The following is an 18,649-nucleotide window of genomic DNA, read 5'->3' on the forward strand; positions in this document are numbered from 1 at the left end:
GTGGTTCCACTCCTACCACACTGTCTCTGGTTCAGTTCTCTTGGGTGATGACAGGTCACTTGCTATTGTTGGCATTGGAGATGTATGACTGCAGTTCTCTACTAGCAATACTTTTTTGTTACAGGATATACGTCATGTATCTGCGCTCACACGCAGTCTTATGTCTGCAGGGCAGCTTAATGATACTGGGTTTCATGTTTCATTTGGAAATTCTGCCTAGAAGATTACCCGTGACGGACGTGCTTGCTAGAGGTGCTAGATGGCATCCTCTATCCTCTTGTAGTTGATGGGTCCTCTCTTGACCATGTTTTGTTAGTGGGTTCCATCCCACATGTATCTCTTTGGCATGCCCGTTTGGGCCATATGTCCTTGAAGGGAATGCAAATGCTTTCTAGTTTGCAATACTTATCGCCCCTTGACTACACATGTTTTGATTCATGTGAGCATTGTCTTTATGGCAAACAGACTAGGAATACACGTAAGAAGTCTGGTAGGACACGCATGAGTAAGCCCCTGGCATTGGTACATTCGGATGTTTGTGGGCCCATGCCCTGTTAATCTATGGGTGGTGCAAAGTATTTTGTGACGTTCATTGACGATTGTTGGGGGTAAAGGCGCCTTCGCCTAGCCGCTTGTGTATTACTACAGTGATAGTATCCGCCACTGCACACTGCAGGTGGCGGGCACCCATCACAGTCACTTATTCTTTATTCTTTTAGTGACAGTTTGAATAAAGGAAGGCCCGGCCACACATTGTGGTTGTTGGAGTTCCTAGTTTTGAGTCTCTCTCTCTCTCTCTTAGCTCTTGCTCTCCATCTGCCATAGCTCTCGCCGCCAAGCTTCTTCCTACTGGGTTCCACTTCCCTTTCAACTAGTATCAGAGCAAAGGCAATGGAGCTTGCCTAGCATTCTCTTCAGATTGGATTTGAAGAGCTTTAACCCGAGCTTCAATGGCAACAATGGTACCTTTATTTGCAGGTATGTTTTGATCTCCTGCCTCCTCCTCAAGCTTCGAGACCTTCCTTGGCTTCTTCCTAGGCTGCATTGGAGCCCCCTCGACATTGCCAAGTGCCCTTGAGGATTATTGAAGATCCCACAACCCCCAGGAACAACTAGCGCAAATTTCGGCGCATTTTTAGGGGGTTGGTGGATTGATTTGCTCCTGGCATTTCCTTGCTCTTCCTCGGCTTCCAAGCACTCTTGGCAACCTTCCCGATCATTGTTGGACTCCCCAACATTAGTGCTTGGCTCTCGATGATCGATTCGAGTGCTTTCCCCTTCAACCCTTGCTGTGTACACAGTCCCAGGATTGTCAAAACAGGCCAGCACTTGACATTTACTGTTTGATGCTTCTTGGCATTGCTTGTTTGATGTCTATTGATGCCCAGTGATGCCCAGATGTTATGGGATGCTATGTCTATGCTTTGGGACTCATTTGGAGCAGATTTGGACTCCGTTTGAGCTTCACTTAAGAGTAAATATGTTGCTATAATACAGTGGGCTGAAGCTCATTTACTTGGTGTATGCATTGGTTCTTGGATACGGGGTGCTCACTAGAGGTTTGAACAATCATACCAATGTATTTGGAGGTTGTCAAATGATTCTTCTTGGTTTTGGAATGCTTTTGAGCTTGGATTAGGCTCTAAATTGGTCGTTCTTCACTGGCATTTGGCTTCAGTTGGTATGCTTGGGACTGGTTTATGCCTATTGTCACTGCTTGACATTTAGGCTTCTTGGATTTATGCTTTGGTCAGATATGGATGCCACTTGGTTTTCCCATGCTTGACAATTACTTGGAGCTTCGTTTTCGGATGTATTTGAAAATTTTGGATCTACTGGGGCATTACATTTGGTTGTCAGTTACATGCTCTTTGAATGCTTTTAGGCTTATGCTTTAGAGGTCTGAGATAGCTTGGGATTTATGCTCCAGATGTACCCTACTGGGATTTGGCATGTCTGATGCTATGTATTTGATGTATTAGAGTGTTGCTTGCTCTCTTTGAATCTGACTTCACTTCTAGTGGGAGCCTCTTGGTGTATTCGGATGTACACAGAGTCTTATTTACACTTGAGCTTGAGCTTGTGGGGCAGTTACATGCATTTGCTCTCTTGAGAGCTTTATGTTTGCAGTAAGTCTGTAGTGGGTTGATTTGATACGACTATTGGGGCAAGCATTCACAAGTTTGTCAGTTTTGTATGCATCTTGGACGGTTATGTATTGAGCTTTTTACTCTATTAGTTGTGCTTGTGCTTGGTCTCTTCTCTTACCCCGAGACCCATTACATGCATGGCTTCTAGACCTATGAGATGTCTCTTGCCTGATAGGTTATTGGTTTGATAGTTCTTGGTACTTTCTTTGCCCCTTGACACTCACTGTTGGATATATCTTGCTACCTGGCAGTTGCAGTGACATGTATTAGTGATTGCTTCACCTTGGGATAATTTTACATACTGCTGTCATTTATTACAACAAGGTGAAATCTGTAGATTTGGAGCACTTCTACGAGGGTAATGATTACTATTTCATGTTATCTTGGTCATATTTGGTGGACAGGTGCTTCTCTTGGTGATATCCACTCTTTCAGCCAATTTTACCAGTGGTTTTAGTGCATTTTTTACTAATTATAGTAACCTAAAATTTTCCTTTTTTTGCTTTGATTTGGGACAGTATGGCTGGTCATCTAAAAGACACAACTCTCTTTAACATTGCCAAGTTGGATGGTACCAACTATGGGTATTGGAAGTCCCAAATATGGCAGGTTTTGGTGTAGAAATTGTAGATTAAATGCTTGGGTTTCAAGGGTGTTAAACCCGAGGATATGGATGATGATGTTTGGATGGAAGTTGATGAGCTATGCAAGTTTACCATTATCTTGTCACTCTCAGAAAAGGTCTATCATAATGTTGTTGAAGATGAAAATCAGAGTGCATGGGATTTATGGGAGAAGATTCAGAAGCTTTATGCGCAGTAGAGTCCTGCGCCACAGATCTATTGGCTGAAGCAGTTAATGGACCTTTGCATGAAGGAGGGGACATCCCTATCATCTCATTTTAGTTAGTTTTATGCTATCATGAAGAGTCTGTCGTCACAGGGTATTGAGTTCAAAGACAACTTGCACCCGTTGTTTCTACTTGGCACATTGCTTGAATCATGGGATGTCTTCCGTACTGCCATATGCACAAACAAGCTTGATGGGCTGAAAATCAAAGATGTTGAGACTGCTTTATTGACTGAGGAAATCAATAGGAGAAACAATAATGCTTCCTGCTCTTTACATGCATTGACCGTTAGAGGTGGTAGACATGGCAGGTATGATAATGATCATAAGGGCGATAGGGACTCTCAGAAGTCTAGGTCCAAGTCACGTGGTCGCAGTAAGTCCCGTGGTGGACGGAAGTCTGATCTTACCTATCATTATTGTGGGAAAGCAGGACATATTAGGCCGCAGTGCCATAAGATGGATGATAATAAGCACAAGGAAAAGGGAAAAGAGAAAGTGTAGGAAAAGTCTTCTGAGCGCAGTGTTGTACCTGCAAAGTCCAGTGTGAAGATAGAAGAGGTTAATGTCATGCAGGCCACTGATTCAGATGATGATTACATACTTGCAACTTCTTCATGCGATGCCTTACAGGCTTCTGAGATACATTCTTTGTATGCGCAGTGCTGGCTTTTGGATTTGGACAGCTTGATGATGCAGGGTATTTTGTGTCTTTTGGACACTCTGCATGGAAGATTACTTGTGGGGAAGGCTTGTGCTTGCAAGAGGTGCCAAGTTTGGTAGCCTCTATCCTTTACTTGTATTTGGAGCTACATTGGATCATGTTTTGTCTGTGGGATCTATTTCCCATGTATCCCTTTGGCATGCTCATTTGGGGCATATGTCTCTCAAAGGAATGAAAATGTTCCGTGCTTTGCAATATCTTTTGCCTTTTAACTCTTTGCATTTTGATTCTTGTGATCATTGTTTATATGGTAGGGTAGACTAGAAATACACATAAAAAGTTTGGTAAGAGACGCATGGGTGAGCCCTTGGCTCTTGTGCACTCAGACGTATGTGGGCCCATGCCCTGTCCGTCACTTAGTGGGGCAAAGTACTTTGTACTTTCATAGATGATTACTCACGTAAGGTTTGGGCTTATCCCATAAAGAGAAAATCGGATGTCTTAGACACATTTCAGTGTTGGCTTGCATTGGCAGAGAACCAGTCTGGGAAAATGATAAAATGCCTAATGTCAGATAATGGGGGTGAGTATGTATCACACACTTTTGAGCATTTTTGTGATGAGGGGGGTATTAAGCGTCAGTTGACCACCCCTTACACCCCTTCCCAGAATGGTATGGTTGAACGCATAAATATGACCATTCAGGAAAGTGTCCGTAGCATGCTTAGTCAGGCTAGCTTACTGCAGTACTTTTAGGCTGAGATAGTTACTATTGCAGTGCATCTCATTAACAGGTCGCCTAGTAGTGGCATTGACTTCCAGGTTGCAGAGAAGGTATGGGCAGGCAAGCCCCTCCCTTATGATCATTTGTGTGTCTTTGGATATGAGGCATTCTGCCATGTGCCCAAGGACAAACACAATAAGTTGTATCCTAAAAGTATCAAATGCATTTTCATCGGCTATGGAGATGCAAGAGAGATGGGTTACCATCTATGGGATCTGCAGGCATGGAAAGTGATACGCACCCATGATGTCATCTTTCATGAGGATAAACTACATATGCAGCCTGAGAAAGTGGTTGAGGTATGCAGAGTTATCTTTCAGGAGGAGCCACCTGCTCCCGTTTAGCCCACTCCACAGCCAGCTAGACATCATGCAACATCACCTGATGCTCATGGGCCCAATGCTAGACATGCTGATATTAGACAAGATGTCGGTCAGGCAATAGAGCCTGGGTTGAGGCGTTCTAGTAGAGATAGACAACTTCTTGACCGTTTTGCACCCTCTATGGATTATGTACTGGTTATAAATGCAGGAGAGTCTCTCACTTATGATGAGGCTATGCACAGGGGTGATTGTCACTCTTGGGAGAGGGCTATGTAGTTTGAGCTTGACTCATTGCATAAGAATCAGACTTGGGATTTGGTTTTCTTGCCTTAGGGTAAGAAGGCTTTGCCATGCAAGTGGGTGTACAAGCTGAAAAGTACCCCTGGACACCCCAAGCCGGCATACAAGGCTCAATTGGTTGCTAAGGGTTCTAAGTAGGAGCATGTTGTTGATTTTGATGAAGTCTTTTCTCCTGTGGTCAAGATGACCACCCTACGCTTAGTCTTGGCCTTGGTTGCACAACTTGACCTCGACTTGTACCAGATGGATGTTAAGACGGATTTTCTACATGGGGACTTGCATGATGAGATTTACATGGAGTAGCCTAAGGGCTTTGTAGACCCTGGTAGGGAACACCTAGTGTGCAAGCTAAAGAAGAGTCTATATGGATTGAACCAGGCACCTAGGGAATGATACCATAATTTTGATGCATTCATGTAGTCACAGGGCTACAACCGCAGTGCTATGGATTCATGCTTGTACACGAAGAAAGCCTGTGACGATTCTTTATTGATTTTGGTACTCTATGTGGATGACATGCTTTTAGCAGAGACAGCTCATGAGGATCTAGATGCTCTTAAGGCTCATCTCAAAAAGAGCTTGTAGATAAAAGATTTGGGACATGCCTCTTATATACTTGGTATGCGCATTACGCGTGATAGATCTTAGGGACTACTCTATCTGTCTCACAGAGGGAGTACATTCATAAAGTCCTTGAGCGCTTCCATATGAAGGATGTTAAGCCTATCGGTTGTTCCTTACCTTCTCATGTGAAGGTTTCACAGGCCGATTGTCCGCAGATAGATGAGCAGAGGGCCGAGATGGCCAAGATTCCCTATGCATCAGCCATGGGCAGTCTTATGTATGCCATGATAGCCACCCGTCCAGATATAGCTTTTACAGTTGGGGTTGTGACACATTATATGGCTAAACCTGGCAAGAAACATTGGGATGTCATGAAGGGTATCATGAGATACCTGAAGGGCTACACCTGGCAAGAAACATTGGGATGCCGTGAAGGGTATCATGAGGTACATGAAGGGCACAACAGATATGTGTCTTTGTTATGGCAGCCAGGATATAGGAGTCGTGGGGTACACTGACTTTGATTATGTAAGACATGCAGATAGTAGGAAGTCCACTTCTGGCAATGTGTTCACTTATGCTGGAGGGGCTATCTCTTGAATGTCGAGGGTGCAGAAGTGTACCGCCCTTTCTACTACAGAGGCTGAGGATATTGCAGCCACAGAGGCTTGCAAGGAGGCTATTTGGTTAGACGGTTTGATTGCTGACCTTGGTATGACGAATGCTATGACTACACTACATTCGGATTCTATGAGTCTCATTCAGTTGGCAAAGAATCCGGTCTTCCATGCGAAGATGAAACATATCAAGGTGAGGTATCACTTCATTCGCAAGGTCGTTGAGGATAGGTCTATTGACCTTGTCATGATTTCGACTAAGCAGAATCCTGTAGACTTGCTCAAGAAGAGCCTCACTATAAGCGCTTTGCCTTCCTTAGGAGATTGATGGGCATTGGATGAGATGACGTCTTTTTTCTTATCTTGTTGTACATGTGTACATGTTATACTGTCTTTTTTGTTTTCTCTCTCACTGGGGCATATTCGCCTTTAAGTGGGAGGTTGTTGGGGGTAAAGGCGCCTCTGTCTAGCCACCCGTGTATTACTACACTAACAATACCTGCCACTACACACTGTAGGTGGTGGGCGCCCATACAGTCACTAATTCTTTTTTCTTTTAGTGACAATTTGAATAAAGGAAGGCCCTGCCACACATTGTGGTTGTTGGAGTTTCCACTTTTGAGTCTCTCTCTCTCTCTTGGCTCTTGCTCTCCATCCACCATAGCTCTCACTGCCAAGCTTCTTTCTTTTGGGTTCCACTTCCCTTTCAACGATTTTTCGTGTAAAGTCTGGGCTTACTCCATTAAGCTTAAGTTTGATGTCTTGGCTGTATTTCAAAGATGGCTTGCATTTGTTGAAAACCGGACTGGACATAGGCTGAAATGCCTTAGGACTGACAATGGGGGAGAATATGTGTGATATGCTTGTGAGCAACTATGTGACGAGAGGGGTATTAAGCATCGGTTGACCGCCCCCTATACCCCATCTCAGAATGGTTTGGCTGAGTGGTTGAATCGAACCATCCAGGAACGTGTACACAGTATGCTTAGCTATGCATGCTTACCACAAAGCTTTTGGGCTGAGGCAGTCAGTACATCTATGCATGTCATAAATAGATCACCTTCTAGTGGTCTGGATTTCTAGGTTGCAAAGGAGGTATGGACTAGAAAACCTCCATCTTATGCGCATTTACGTGTCTTTGGATGTATGGACTAGAAAACCTCCATCTTATGTGCATTTACGTGTCTTTGGATGTGAGGCATTTTGCCATGTGCCCAAAGACAAGCGTACTAAGTTGGAACCCTTAGAGTGTCAAATGCATTTTTCTTGGCTATGGGGATGCAGGCGAGATGTGTTACCACCTTTGGGATTTGTGAGCACACGGAAAGTCATCCGCAGCCATGATGTAGTCTTCCATGAAGATAAGATGCATAGGCAGCCTGAGAAGGTGGTAGAGATACATAGGGTTATATTCCAGGAGGAGCCACATGCTCCTGCATAGCCAGTTGGACAGCATGTAACAATAGTTGGTACACATGGCTAGGGTGTTGGACCGGAGCTTCTATAAATAGTCCCTCGTTCAAACACACATTCACTCTCTTCACTTTCTCTCACACTCAGCCTCTTATCCTCTCAAGCTATAAAGGCAACAAGGGAAGAAGAGAAGGAAGCATGAGGAGAGTCACTTTTTCTATTTTCAACTATGAGCCATCACTTACTATTTTTAGCACTTACCTTTGTGATAGCTACTAATTTGTGATGATTTGTAAAAATTGACACTTCCAATAACTCCTAATATCCTTGCCATATTTCTTTCACACTTTTGACTACAATAATTGCTATTTTTGACAGTTTTCATTTTAAACAATGGCTAAGTTTAGCAATTCTTGAATTTGGTTAACAAGGAAAGAGGCAAGGGAGAAATTTATCAATGTGGTAACATCATCATAAAGGAGTTTAGAAAGCTTATCACTAAGTCACCTTAGGGTCATTTAATATCTCTAATAGTTATCAATTGGATCTTCTTTTATTTGTGCCATTGGCATCAAAGTGGATAATAACTACAATTTTCCTAACATGTGTCCTTCAAAAACCAATTTGAGGTCCTCTAGAAACTTGGATCCATAGAACCTCAAGTAGCTACACTTACATATCCCATAAGATGTGCACTCTCTTGCCATCCCTAAGGTTGGTCAATCATTTCTAATGGGTGTCCTCCACAAATCAATTTGAGGTCCTCTAGAAACTTGGATTCATAGAACCTCAAGTAGCTCCACTTACCTATTCGATAAGATGTGTGCTCTCCTATCATCCCTAAGGTTGGATGGGAGCACTAGCATGTACAATAACTCCCACAAGTATGCTAGGAATTATTCTAATATCTACCTCAAAAAAGTGTAACCCTAGAGAGCAAATCAAGCCTAGGTATTCTAAGATGAAAATGTCATTTGAGAAAAACTATGCAATTTAGATAGCAATGTACACACGATTATCATAAAAGCTTAGAAAATGAATCTAAAATCATTTTGTTTGGGACTCATGAGCACTTAAAAAGGATCCCTCGTCCAACTTGGTAGTGTAGCAAGTTAGAATTCACTTGAAAAGTTGCCAAAAACCATTTGAGAAACTCCTTCAAAGGGAGTCACCACATGACATATATAAGGATGTTCATCACAAAGTCATAGTATTTAGCTTCCATAGATAATTTGATTATTGCATTGTAAACTTGCTTTTGGGAAAATATTAATTTTTTTCCTTGGAATGATTAGCCTTCTCCATGTTTGCCGCAAGTGCATGCACAAGTTGAAATCTTTACCCTTAATATGCATCACATAGGAATCACTCTTTTAAATCTTCAATCACCAACTTTTGTATTTTGAGGCTCTTTAATGCAACTCGTTTCTTTGCACCCCTTTTGGCATGCATGCAACCTAGGCAATGAATGCCTAAGGTGCACTCCCTCCAACCTATTCCTCAACAAGGCTTTCCTTTTGAGCATGCTCCAAATCTTTAGTACCTATCAATCTAGCACCCATTGAATCATTGACTATACCATCTTTTTTTTGGCCCTTGATAGATCTCAAACACCCCTTTTTTGTAATATTTAAGGGGATGAGAACTTTACAAGCACCTTCAAATGTATAAGTTTCTATGTAAGGCAATGGTAAGTACAATGAATAAAAAATATGATATCATAGTATTAGAACTTTCTAACACCTATGCTTCCTCACCCTTTTTTTGATGCCTATGGCCTAAACTTGCAAATACTTATTATTACTCTTACCTTTTTGTTGCATATATACATCTCAAATCTTGGTGTTTTTGCAAATTTAACAAACAATTACTACTAATACATCATTGCACACATGCGTGCATGTGGGTGTGTACAAATCTAGAGTGCATGCACTCGTGACAAGGTACTCCCTAGATGGATACTAGCACATCACCTTGTTGAAGAACCATCCCTATGATCATTACTCTTTCAAATCTATAATCAATATTAGGATCATGCTCAACCTTGAACTCCATAAATGGCCTAGCATAATAAGACTGGTGATGCATTGAAGTAGCAAAGTTGCCCTCCATTCCTTGCCATACTGTAGTTATCGTTGAGTATGATAGCTCAAGGCAAAAGTGTCGACGAGACCAACTCATTGCTTTACTGCCATTGTAGCTTTAGCAATTTATATTCAACTTTGGATAGAGGTCTACTCTTCTCTAGATATAGCATGGGCAAAAGAGGTATTGATGCTCCATCACATCTTGAGTTCTAAACTTGTAGCAAGTGCTTTAAGACCTAGATTTGCTTGGTAAGGTTGTTGAATATTCTTCATTGTAGCCTTCATAGTTGCAAAGTTGGGGAAAAAGCACCACCTAAGTTTATGGAAAGGAGGTTTCAAAATTGATTAAAGTGAAACCATCTTGCTAGTTGTAAGTTTGGGAAACACCCTTGAGAACCTTGCAAAAAGCTCATTGGAGCTATGGGTTAAAGGCTTTTGTATTAGCTCTCATTTATGATTGTCCAGAATAGTATTGACCAAACAATAAGGCATGGAATAGCAAAGGGTTGCTCTACAATAGTGATTTGTAGTCGATGTTCACGAAAAACAATTTTGATAGTAGATACAAAAACCATGGACTCGAAATTTTCGAGGGATTTTTAAAACAAACTACATGCATTTGCCATTTTTATACGTAGACATTTTGTAAAAGCTAAGGCTTTTAAAATTCTTGTTTAAATTTAAAGGTTTTTTTTTTGAATTTTTTGCAATTCATTTTACATTGAACCTCGGTTTTCTGTGAACACTGTAAATTGTAGTTCACTTTGATTGAGATTCATGTCATTCACATCAGTACAAGACGCTCCCTAATAAATAATAACATTCTGGCACTAGGAGCTCATGTAAGAAACGTGGGACTGCAATGCTGAAACTCTCTCTATAAAAGGTAAAAATGGACAAATTGTGCAATCCATGTGACCAAGCGCCTGCCATATAAAGAGCTTAGAACCTGGATGGGGTAGCGGTTTCTATTGAACTAGTTCCCATCGAACCGGTTTCCTGCAGCCAGTCTAAGAGAAGCTGGTTCACTTCATCAGGTATTTCATCATGTGGACAATGACCTGCCACCAAAGCAGAGCCCACAAGCCGACTCAGAACCCAAGGATAGCTCAACAAACAGACAGAAGGCAGTGCAAGCAGAACTCGTACCAGCATTCACTGGCTTGATTACTACATTGCTGCAGTAAAGCTTCAACAGTTCTGTTCTCTGCACACCGTTGCTCAAAGGATCTTTCATCCCCTACAATCAGCTCAAAAGAGAGACACATAGACATTGGACCTAAGCACCTGCACGCTGATGTACTGATGCACAGCAACAACAACAACATGCTTGCCTTGTTCTCAGACGCTTACTTGAATCACAAAGACCTTGTCCTTGTACCGATCGATGAACCAATTTAAAGGCAGTGGCCGTCTCAAACAAAAGACGCTTTCAATCACAGATTCTGCACCTGGATCATATGCCTTTTTGGAGGATTGAGGACATCAGATAAATAAGAGCATCATCAGATAAATTAGAGCATCAATCAGCCCTACTATCATCCTTAACTAGCATCTATCTAGCATGAATTGACGAGAACCGTAAGGATACTGCTCTCAACACCTCTTCTGCAAGCCAATCATCTGCCCTTAAAGGATTCTGCAGGCAGTAACTTACATCAGATAACTCAATAATGGAGTCTGTAGTGTGCTGACAATACTGTAAGGAATCACCTACCACACAATAGCATTTCTTCAGCAGCCGAGTGCTTGACCACTTCAGAAAAAGCATGAGCAATTGAGCAGCTACCCGTGTAGCTCCAGTTCTTCCTTTTGGCTTCAAATATGAGATTACATTGCATACATCAGCCGAACAAAAAAAAAAGGATTCAGCTACAAATCCACACACAGGGAACACAGACTTAACAAGTATTTCAATCTTGACAGATTAAAGCCATGGCACTCACCAGACCTTTTCTGGATGAGAATGACTTCCTCTTTAAGAAATAGAAAAGGTTTAGTAAATCATACATGAGAAAGAGATTCTCATGGGCATCATGCGGCCACATTATTGTGTCGAACCGACTTTGTGGTGATGAATATCTTTGTAAGGCGGCTAAGTCCATGCAATCGTAGAACAGACAATGAAGTGTGAGAGTCCATTGTCCCGTTAATTGTATTTTGTTATTCTGCGACAGCAAAATGACGCTGGGTTTGGTCTGAGGAAACCTGATCTTGTATGACAAGTTTTCCTGGTTACTGATTGAGGACTATGCAGTGAAACGTCATCGACAAGAACTGACTAAGGTAGAACAGCTTCAAAATGAGGAGCTGTTGCATCTTTAGAAACCTGGAAGAAAGTGAGCGAGTTCCCATGTTTATGTGATCGCCACATACCAGGAGAGGAGAGGAGAGGACACAAATTTTCCCAAAAAACAGCCGCTGAGCTGGCTCAACAGTTTTGTCGAGCAGTCGAGAGGTTTTTTGAAAGTGAGCTTATGTTCTTCTGATCATTTTCAGTTGGTTGAATAGATGGATGGTGGATCAGATTTCTGTCCTCGAGAGACTGACAACACAGGAATCTTACATTTTTATGGTCGATTAAACTCCTATTTACTAACCATTTTAGTGCTGTGATATTACTCTCATGCCGTTCATGTATTGACTTCAGCCCTGATACACTGTTATGGTAGGAAGGGAGGACACTGGTGTGTTCAACGGTTTTCCCTCACCCAGTTGTAGATATCACACCCCACGCCCTCCCTCCCATCCTCACCCCAATCTCCCTCTCCAACCCACATCACCATAGTGCACCTACCTCATCCCCTTGATATCAATGCCCTCCCCCTCAAAAGACGCATTTAAGGGCTTTGTAGGTATACCATGGCATTGCCTACAAAAACACCTATATAAAGAGTAATGGTGACTTTGAGCCATGCTTGGTTTCCACTCTATGTGTGATTCCTTATACCCAATGGTGAACTCTCACATGTGTGGTATCACGAGGGTGTAGTTCTCAGATATGCCTATGTTGTATTGTTTCTTTCATTGAATAATACAAGAGTATACCTTGCTCTCATGTATTATGTTCTCTCTCTGTGTTGTGTTGAGTCAGTGATTGAGTGCAGGTGCATCACACTTGGTATCAGAGCAACTCTTGCTTGGAGTTGAGTGCTCATAGAAGTAGGAGAGAATATCTAGTACCTTGAAATTATGTTACGATGCCCCACATTGCATCACCCCACATCGCAATATCATGGCATGATGCTCCATGGCACGATGCCCCATAGGGTGACAACCCCAGTATACCATATCTAAAGACATGACGTGGCTTCCCTACGGCATCACCACCGCTCCAAGGCGAAATGCAACTTCTTCACAACGACAACCTTGGAGCCTAGGTGCGGCTTCCCCATGATATACCATTTGGAGTTGAGGTGTGGCTTCCCACAACAATATGGAGGACAACGGAGAGAATGTACCCATCCCATCTATGGTAGTTCAAGAGAGGAATAAGAGCCGAGGTCAAAAAAGGAGAGAAGCTCAAGAAGAGAAAGTAACAGGATTATAGAAGCAGTTAGAGGGCATGTTAGGCTTGTTGGATTCAATTTGGAAGGGCATGCACACGAAGGAAGAAGATAAGGAAAGGAGAAGAAAACTTGAAAAAGAGCAAGGGTATAGGGAGTGGATGAAACAACAACAAGAGGAGGAGAAGAGACGAATTACAAGATGAGATAGATAGGTTGACAGGTAGGCTAGCTATGGAAAAAGTATCTAGGAGGTTTGAAGAGATGAAAAAGAACAAATAGGAGTCTGAAGTAGGAGACAAGAAGAAGGATAAGAAGAAAGACGAGAGACAAAGCACCAATAATAGAGAAGAGAGGGAGAGCTAAAAAGATGACTATCAAAAGTTCAAGATGCCCCAATTCACTAAGTACAAGGGAGAGAGAGATGGGCTGATTTTGAAGAAGTGGATAGCAGAGGTAGATAGGTACTTGAAGTATGTCAGGATCATTGAAGAGAGGAAGGGAGAAGTGACTGCCATATAACTCAAAGAGGATGCAACTACACCGTACCATCTTCTCATGGGATGAACTATAGGAGCAAGGATTACTTCATTCCAAAGATGGAAAAATTCAAGGTTAGGGATGAGTGAAGAAATCTCAACCAAGTGCAAGGGAAGATGAATGAACATATTAGCAAGTACTAAATAGAAGAGGTGAAGGCTAAGAGAACACCACATGGCATATATACATTGGTAGAAAGGATCATTTTGTGGGAAAGAGATTGTACATCCCCAATAGTGTAGAGCTAAAAAAGATCATCTTACATGAGGTGCATGATGAAAAACTATGGGGGAAACAAAGGTCAAAGCAAGTTCCTAGAGGCCTTAACGAAACAATTCTTTTGGCCCAACATGAAGGAGGAGGTTATAGACTATGTCAAAATATGTCCCACTTGCCAGCTAGTGAAAGCTCCCCGCACCAACCCAGCTCCTCAAATGTAATTGAGTTGAGGATGGACGGGAGCAAAACCAATAGAAACAAAAAGTCTAGTAGGTAGATACTGTTAGCGAGTCATTCCCTGGCCACGTCAGCAGTATGGACAGCAAAGGTGCCACATTAGCAGTATGGACAGCAAAGGTGCCACATTAGCAGAGCATGTAATAGCACGAGCCACGTCAGTTGCCACGTGGCAGCAAACTGTGCAGTCGGGCAACAATTTGTGCACAGGACAGTTTTATTATTGGGCACTATTCTTTTCCGACTATTTATAGTCAGTTGGTGGCATACTCTCACACATTCTAATCTTGAGATTTGACAGAGACAAACTGGAGAGACGGACAGCACCCAGGCTGACGGAGATCGAGGTCCTCAAGGCGGAGACACACGCAGATATTTTCTCTGCACCCATGTATATTTCTGCATTCCTATACAGCATACTACACTGCAGATTTTCTGTGTTACACTGTCTCCTTTTCTCTCTCTCTTCTCTCTGTGTTCACCCTCTCTTAGTCTTTGTCCTACGCTTCCGCATCGCTGCACTCTGACATGGTATCAGAGTGGTGAAATTGGACTCGCTGATTGAAGAACCCACTTGAAGAGCAGATTTCAGTGCGTCACAAGGCTGTGTTTTTCAGCATTCGAGGGTGAGCGGAAGGGCTGCGCATCGGAATAAGGCTGAAGCGAGTGTGGGCGTGTGGGAAAGGAGTCTAGTTGATGAATTTTCTGCAGGTTATTGCTGTTCGAAGGGGAGGAAGGCTGTGTTTTAGGCCTTCCACTGCAGATTTTACCTTTTCATCGCCTCTGGCAACTGAAGAAGGTTTGGGGAGTGGAGGAAACAGTCCTAACAGGTTGCGTTTACACAATCAGAGGTGGCTGCTTTTGCGTTTGTGCAAGCATTACAGGTGAATATGTCTACAGAGATTGATTTGGAGTTCCAAGCAATCATGGACAGGAAGGTGCCTACTGGCTCTTCCATCAAATCAGAAGCCTGATGGTTACAATTACCGCATCTAGAGGGTGATGATGTTGTTCATTTTGGAGTCTTATGATTGGCGGAGCTTGTGATGGAGGAGATTAATAGGCTCTCGGTAAGAGATGAGTCCAAACTCTCTTCCAATGCTCATGCGGAGTTGACCAAGGCCCAGTCTCATTGGGACAAATTGAATGCCAGGATTCATTCTTTTCTTTTTTTGTCTTGCACTACAACCGTGATAGCTCACATTGAGCACTTGACGGTGGCTCGAGAGATATGACTGGAGCTTGACCAGATGTATAACCAGATGACCCTGATGAAGAGGGTTTCTTTGGAGGTGCAGATGAGGACCTTGTCCGTGAATAAGTCTTCTTCGCTTTGGGAATATATCAACAAGCTTCGGCAGCTTCAGATGCAGGTTCAAAATGCGGGGAAGCCTATTTTCTCCGAAGACATGGCGATCACTTTATTGTCCCAGTTACCGCCATGATTCGGTACCTTTGATTCCGCTCTTATTGCATGAGAGCGGGAGTCGACTCTTCAGTGGGAAGAGTTGGTTCCTATGGTCTTGGACCAAGAGGAATAGTTGAAGGAACAAAATGCTTCCAAATCAGAGGCTTTGGTTGGTCAAGCCTCTCAAAACAAGGTGAAGGACCAAAAGAAGGAGGACAACAAATCCAAGAAGGACAAGGAGAAGGAATTGACCTGCCATATTTGTGGTAAGACCGGACATTGGAAGAAGGATTGACAAAGACAAGAAGGACACGAAGGATTTTGGAGCGGTGGCTGCACCCTCGTTAGCTGCTTTTCTACATTTAGCGGTAATTGAGGATCCTACACCAATGACTTCTCATGCTACGATGGCAGCTCCCTAGGCTCGAGAGTGGATCGTGGACAGTGGTGCCTCACGGTACATGACTTCTCCAGTTGGTGTTGCCCATTTGCGACCTTCACGTGGGCAAATTCTCATTGGAGACAACTCTTTTGTGTCTATTGTTGTGCTGGGTGAGACACAACTGATTCCAGATGGACGTAGTGGTACCCACACTTGTTGCATGTGTCAGGCTTAGGGTATCATTTGCTTTCGGTCCATAAGATTTGTTATCTTGGCCTCTTGGTCGAGTTTGACAGTGATGCTGTTCAAGTCCTTGATCGTGGATTGAGAAAGGTTCTCTCTGCAAGTTATGAGGAGAATGGCATCTACAAATTGAAGTCTTCTACAGCTCTTACCTCTCTTCTTTTTACTTCTCAGACACAGTCCAAGCTATGGCATGCTCAGTTTGGCCACCTGAACTATGAGTACCTTCGAAGGCGTCACGAGGATCGTTTGTTCGAGGTTTGCCGGACATAGTAGTGAGTCATCAGCCATGTGTCACTTGCATTCGTGGGAAATTGCATCGGGATGTGATTTCCAACAAAGTTCGCGGCGGTCTACTTCACCTATGGAGCTTGTATCTACGGATCTTTGTGGCCCGATGAGGACCGAGTCTCTGAAGGGGAGTTTGTATTTCATATTGATCATAGATGACTACGGCAGGATGACATGGGCCTATTTCTTGACATTGAAGTCGGAGGATTGCTCTCACTTCAAGGATTGGCTTCTCTTTGAGGAGAACCGATATGGCCGGCGACTGAAGACCTTGCGTTCCGACAAGGACGGTGAATTTATGTCTAATGAGTTTGCTCGTTTTTGTGCAAATAGGGGCATTCACCAGGAGTTTGCTAACACCAACACTCCTCAAGAGAATGGCATTTTGGAGTGGAAGAACCGAAGTGTGATTGAGATGGCGCGCACCATGATGGAGCGCTGACATACATCTTAGTTTCTGTGGGCCGAGGCAGTGACTACCGCAGTTCACATCCTCAATCAATCTCCCACTTCGGCCATTGACAAGATGATTCCTTTTGAGGCTTACTTTGGGACTAAGCCTGATATCTTTTATTTCCGAATCTTTGGGTGTGACGCCTATGTGCACATTCTGAAGACGCACCATGATAAGTTCGAGACGGCTTCCTGACGACAAGTTTTTATTGGCTACAATTCTCAATCCAAGGTTACCGTCTCTTTGATCCCATCAAGTGCGATGTCTACAGGAGCCAAGATGTGCGGTCCATGGAAGTTCCGGCCACAGAGGGGAGTGAGGAGCATCCTGTCCTTAGAGATCCAAGGAAGAGTTGGGCTCCTGAGACAGTTCCTTCGAAGCCAAAGCCTCTTGATGGAGATTCTTCTCCTGAATCAGAGTCTTCCCTTCCATCGGCCACCCCAGTGGAGCTTTCGCTAGTGAATTTACCGGAGTCTTCAACAAATGGAGAGCGATGGGGAGAGGTCTGGCCTCCTTCTCGTTGGGCCCATGATATACTCCGAGATTCAGGGATCGAGGGGGTCCCTAAGGAGTGGAAACCGCAGGCTGGACCACGGAGGTCATGGAGGAACCAGGCACATTCTACAGAGCTTGTTTGCTCTAACTATTGTTTGATGACCCGTGTTATGCAGGATCGAGAGCCCACTTCCATGAAGGAGGCTTTGCAGTCTGACCATTGGCGGAAGGCTATGAAAACCGAGCTGGAGGCTATTGAGAGGAATGGCACTTGGTCTCTTGTACCTCATCCCTCTCACAAGAAGGTGATTGGTGTCAAATGGGTCTTCAAGACCAAGTACCTTAGCGATGGTTCTTTGGACAAGCACAAGGCTCACCTTGTTGCTAAAGGTTTAGCTTAGTGCCCCGGCATTGACTTCCATGATACTTTTGCCCCCACTACTTATATGGTGACTATTCGAGCTGTTCTTGCCTTTGGCTGGCCAAAGGAGATGGCCTGTCTATCAGTTGGATGTGAAGTCGGCCTTTCTCAATGGTGACTTGCAGAAGGAGATCTATGTTGAGCAGCCTCCTGGCTTTGGATCCTTGGATGGGAAAGTTTACAGGTTGAAGAAGGCCTTGAATAGCCTCAAGCAGGCTTCGTGTGCATGGAACGAGAAGATTAACTCATTTCTTCAGTCATATTTGGGATATCGATGCTCCACGGTTGGATCCGCAACTTTATGTGCACACTTTCGAGGCTGGTCGTGTGTTATTTTTGTTGTATGTTGATGATTTGATTCTGACAGGGGATCATGCACAGAAGGTCCAAGTGACCAAGACAGCTTTACATCGGACGTTCGAGATGATGGATTTGGGGTTTTTTCATTTCTTCTTGGGTCACGAGATTATCAGTCTTAGAGGGGGATTTTCATCTCTCAACAGCGATACATTTAGGAGCTCTTGGTGACTTTTGAGATGGAGACTTATCGGACCATTTCTACTCTATGGATCTGAACTGGAAGGCCACTTCACACTTAGATTCTCCCTTGACGAATGCTTCCTGCTACCGTCAATTGATTGGATCCTTGATTTGGCTCCTCAACAATCGTGTTGATCTTTGTTTTGCTGTGGGTCTTTTGGC

General features: G+C 43.4%; 1 protein-coding gene across 3 annotated transcripts in view; it reads right to left on the minus strand.

The window, feature by feature from the left end:
- Positions 1-18,649, minus strand: part of LOC148040097 (DNA photolyase) — a 94,736-nt gene that overhangs the window by 5,331 nt on the left and 70,756 nt on the right. The window contains exons 10-14 of one of the 3 annotated variants that reach the window (XM_087696605.1): positions 11,469-11,567; positions 11,343-11,390; positions 11,105-11,215; positions 10,901-10,991; positions 10,412-10,812 (exon numbers count right to left, since the gene is read on the minus strand). The exons of the other annotated variants lie outside the window; for them this stretch is intronic. Coding sequence (XP_087552731.1) covers positions 10,694-10,812; positions 10,901-10,991; positions 11,105-11,215; positions 11,343-11,390; positions 11,469-11,567 — 468 coding nt within the window. The 3' untranslated portion in view covers positions 10,412-10,693. Of the gene's footprint in view, positions 1-10,411; positions 10,813-10,900; positions 10,992-11,104; positions 11,216-11,342; positions 11,391-11,468; positions 11,568-18,649 lie in introns of those variants that run through there. 3 annotated transcript variants of the gene reach the window in all.

The sequence above is a fragment of the Lygodium microphyllum genome, chromosome 2, assembly GCF_053477565.2.
Source record: "Lygodium microphyllum isolate KBCC chromosome 2, Lygodium_microphyllum_v1.1.10, whole genome shotgun sequence".
Taxonomy (NCBI): domain Eukaryota; kingdom Viridiplantae; phylum Streptophyta; class Polypodiopsida; order Schizaeales; family Lygodiaceae; genus Lygodium; species Lygodium microphyllum.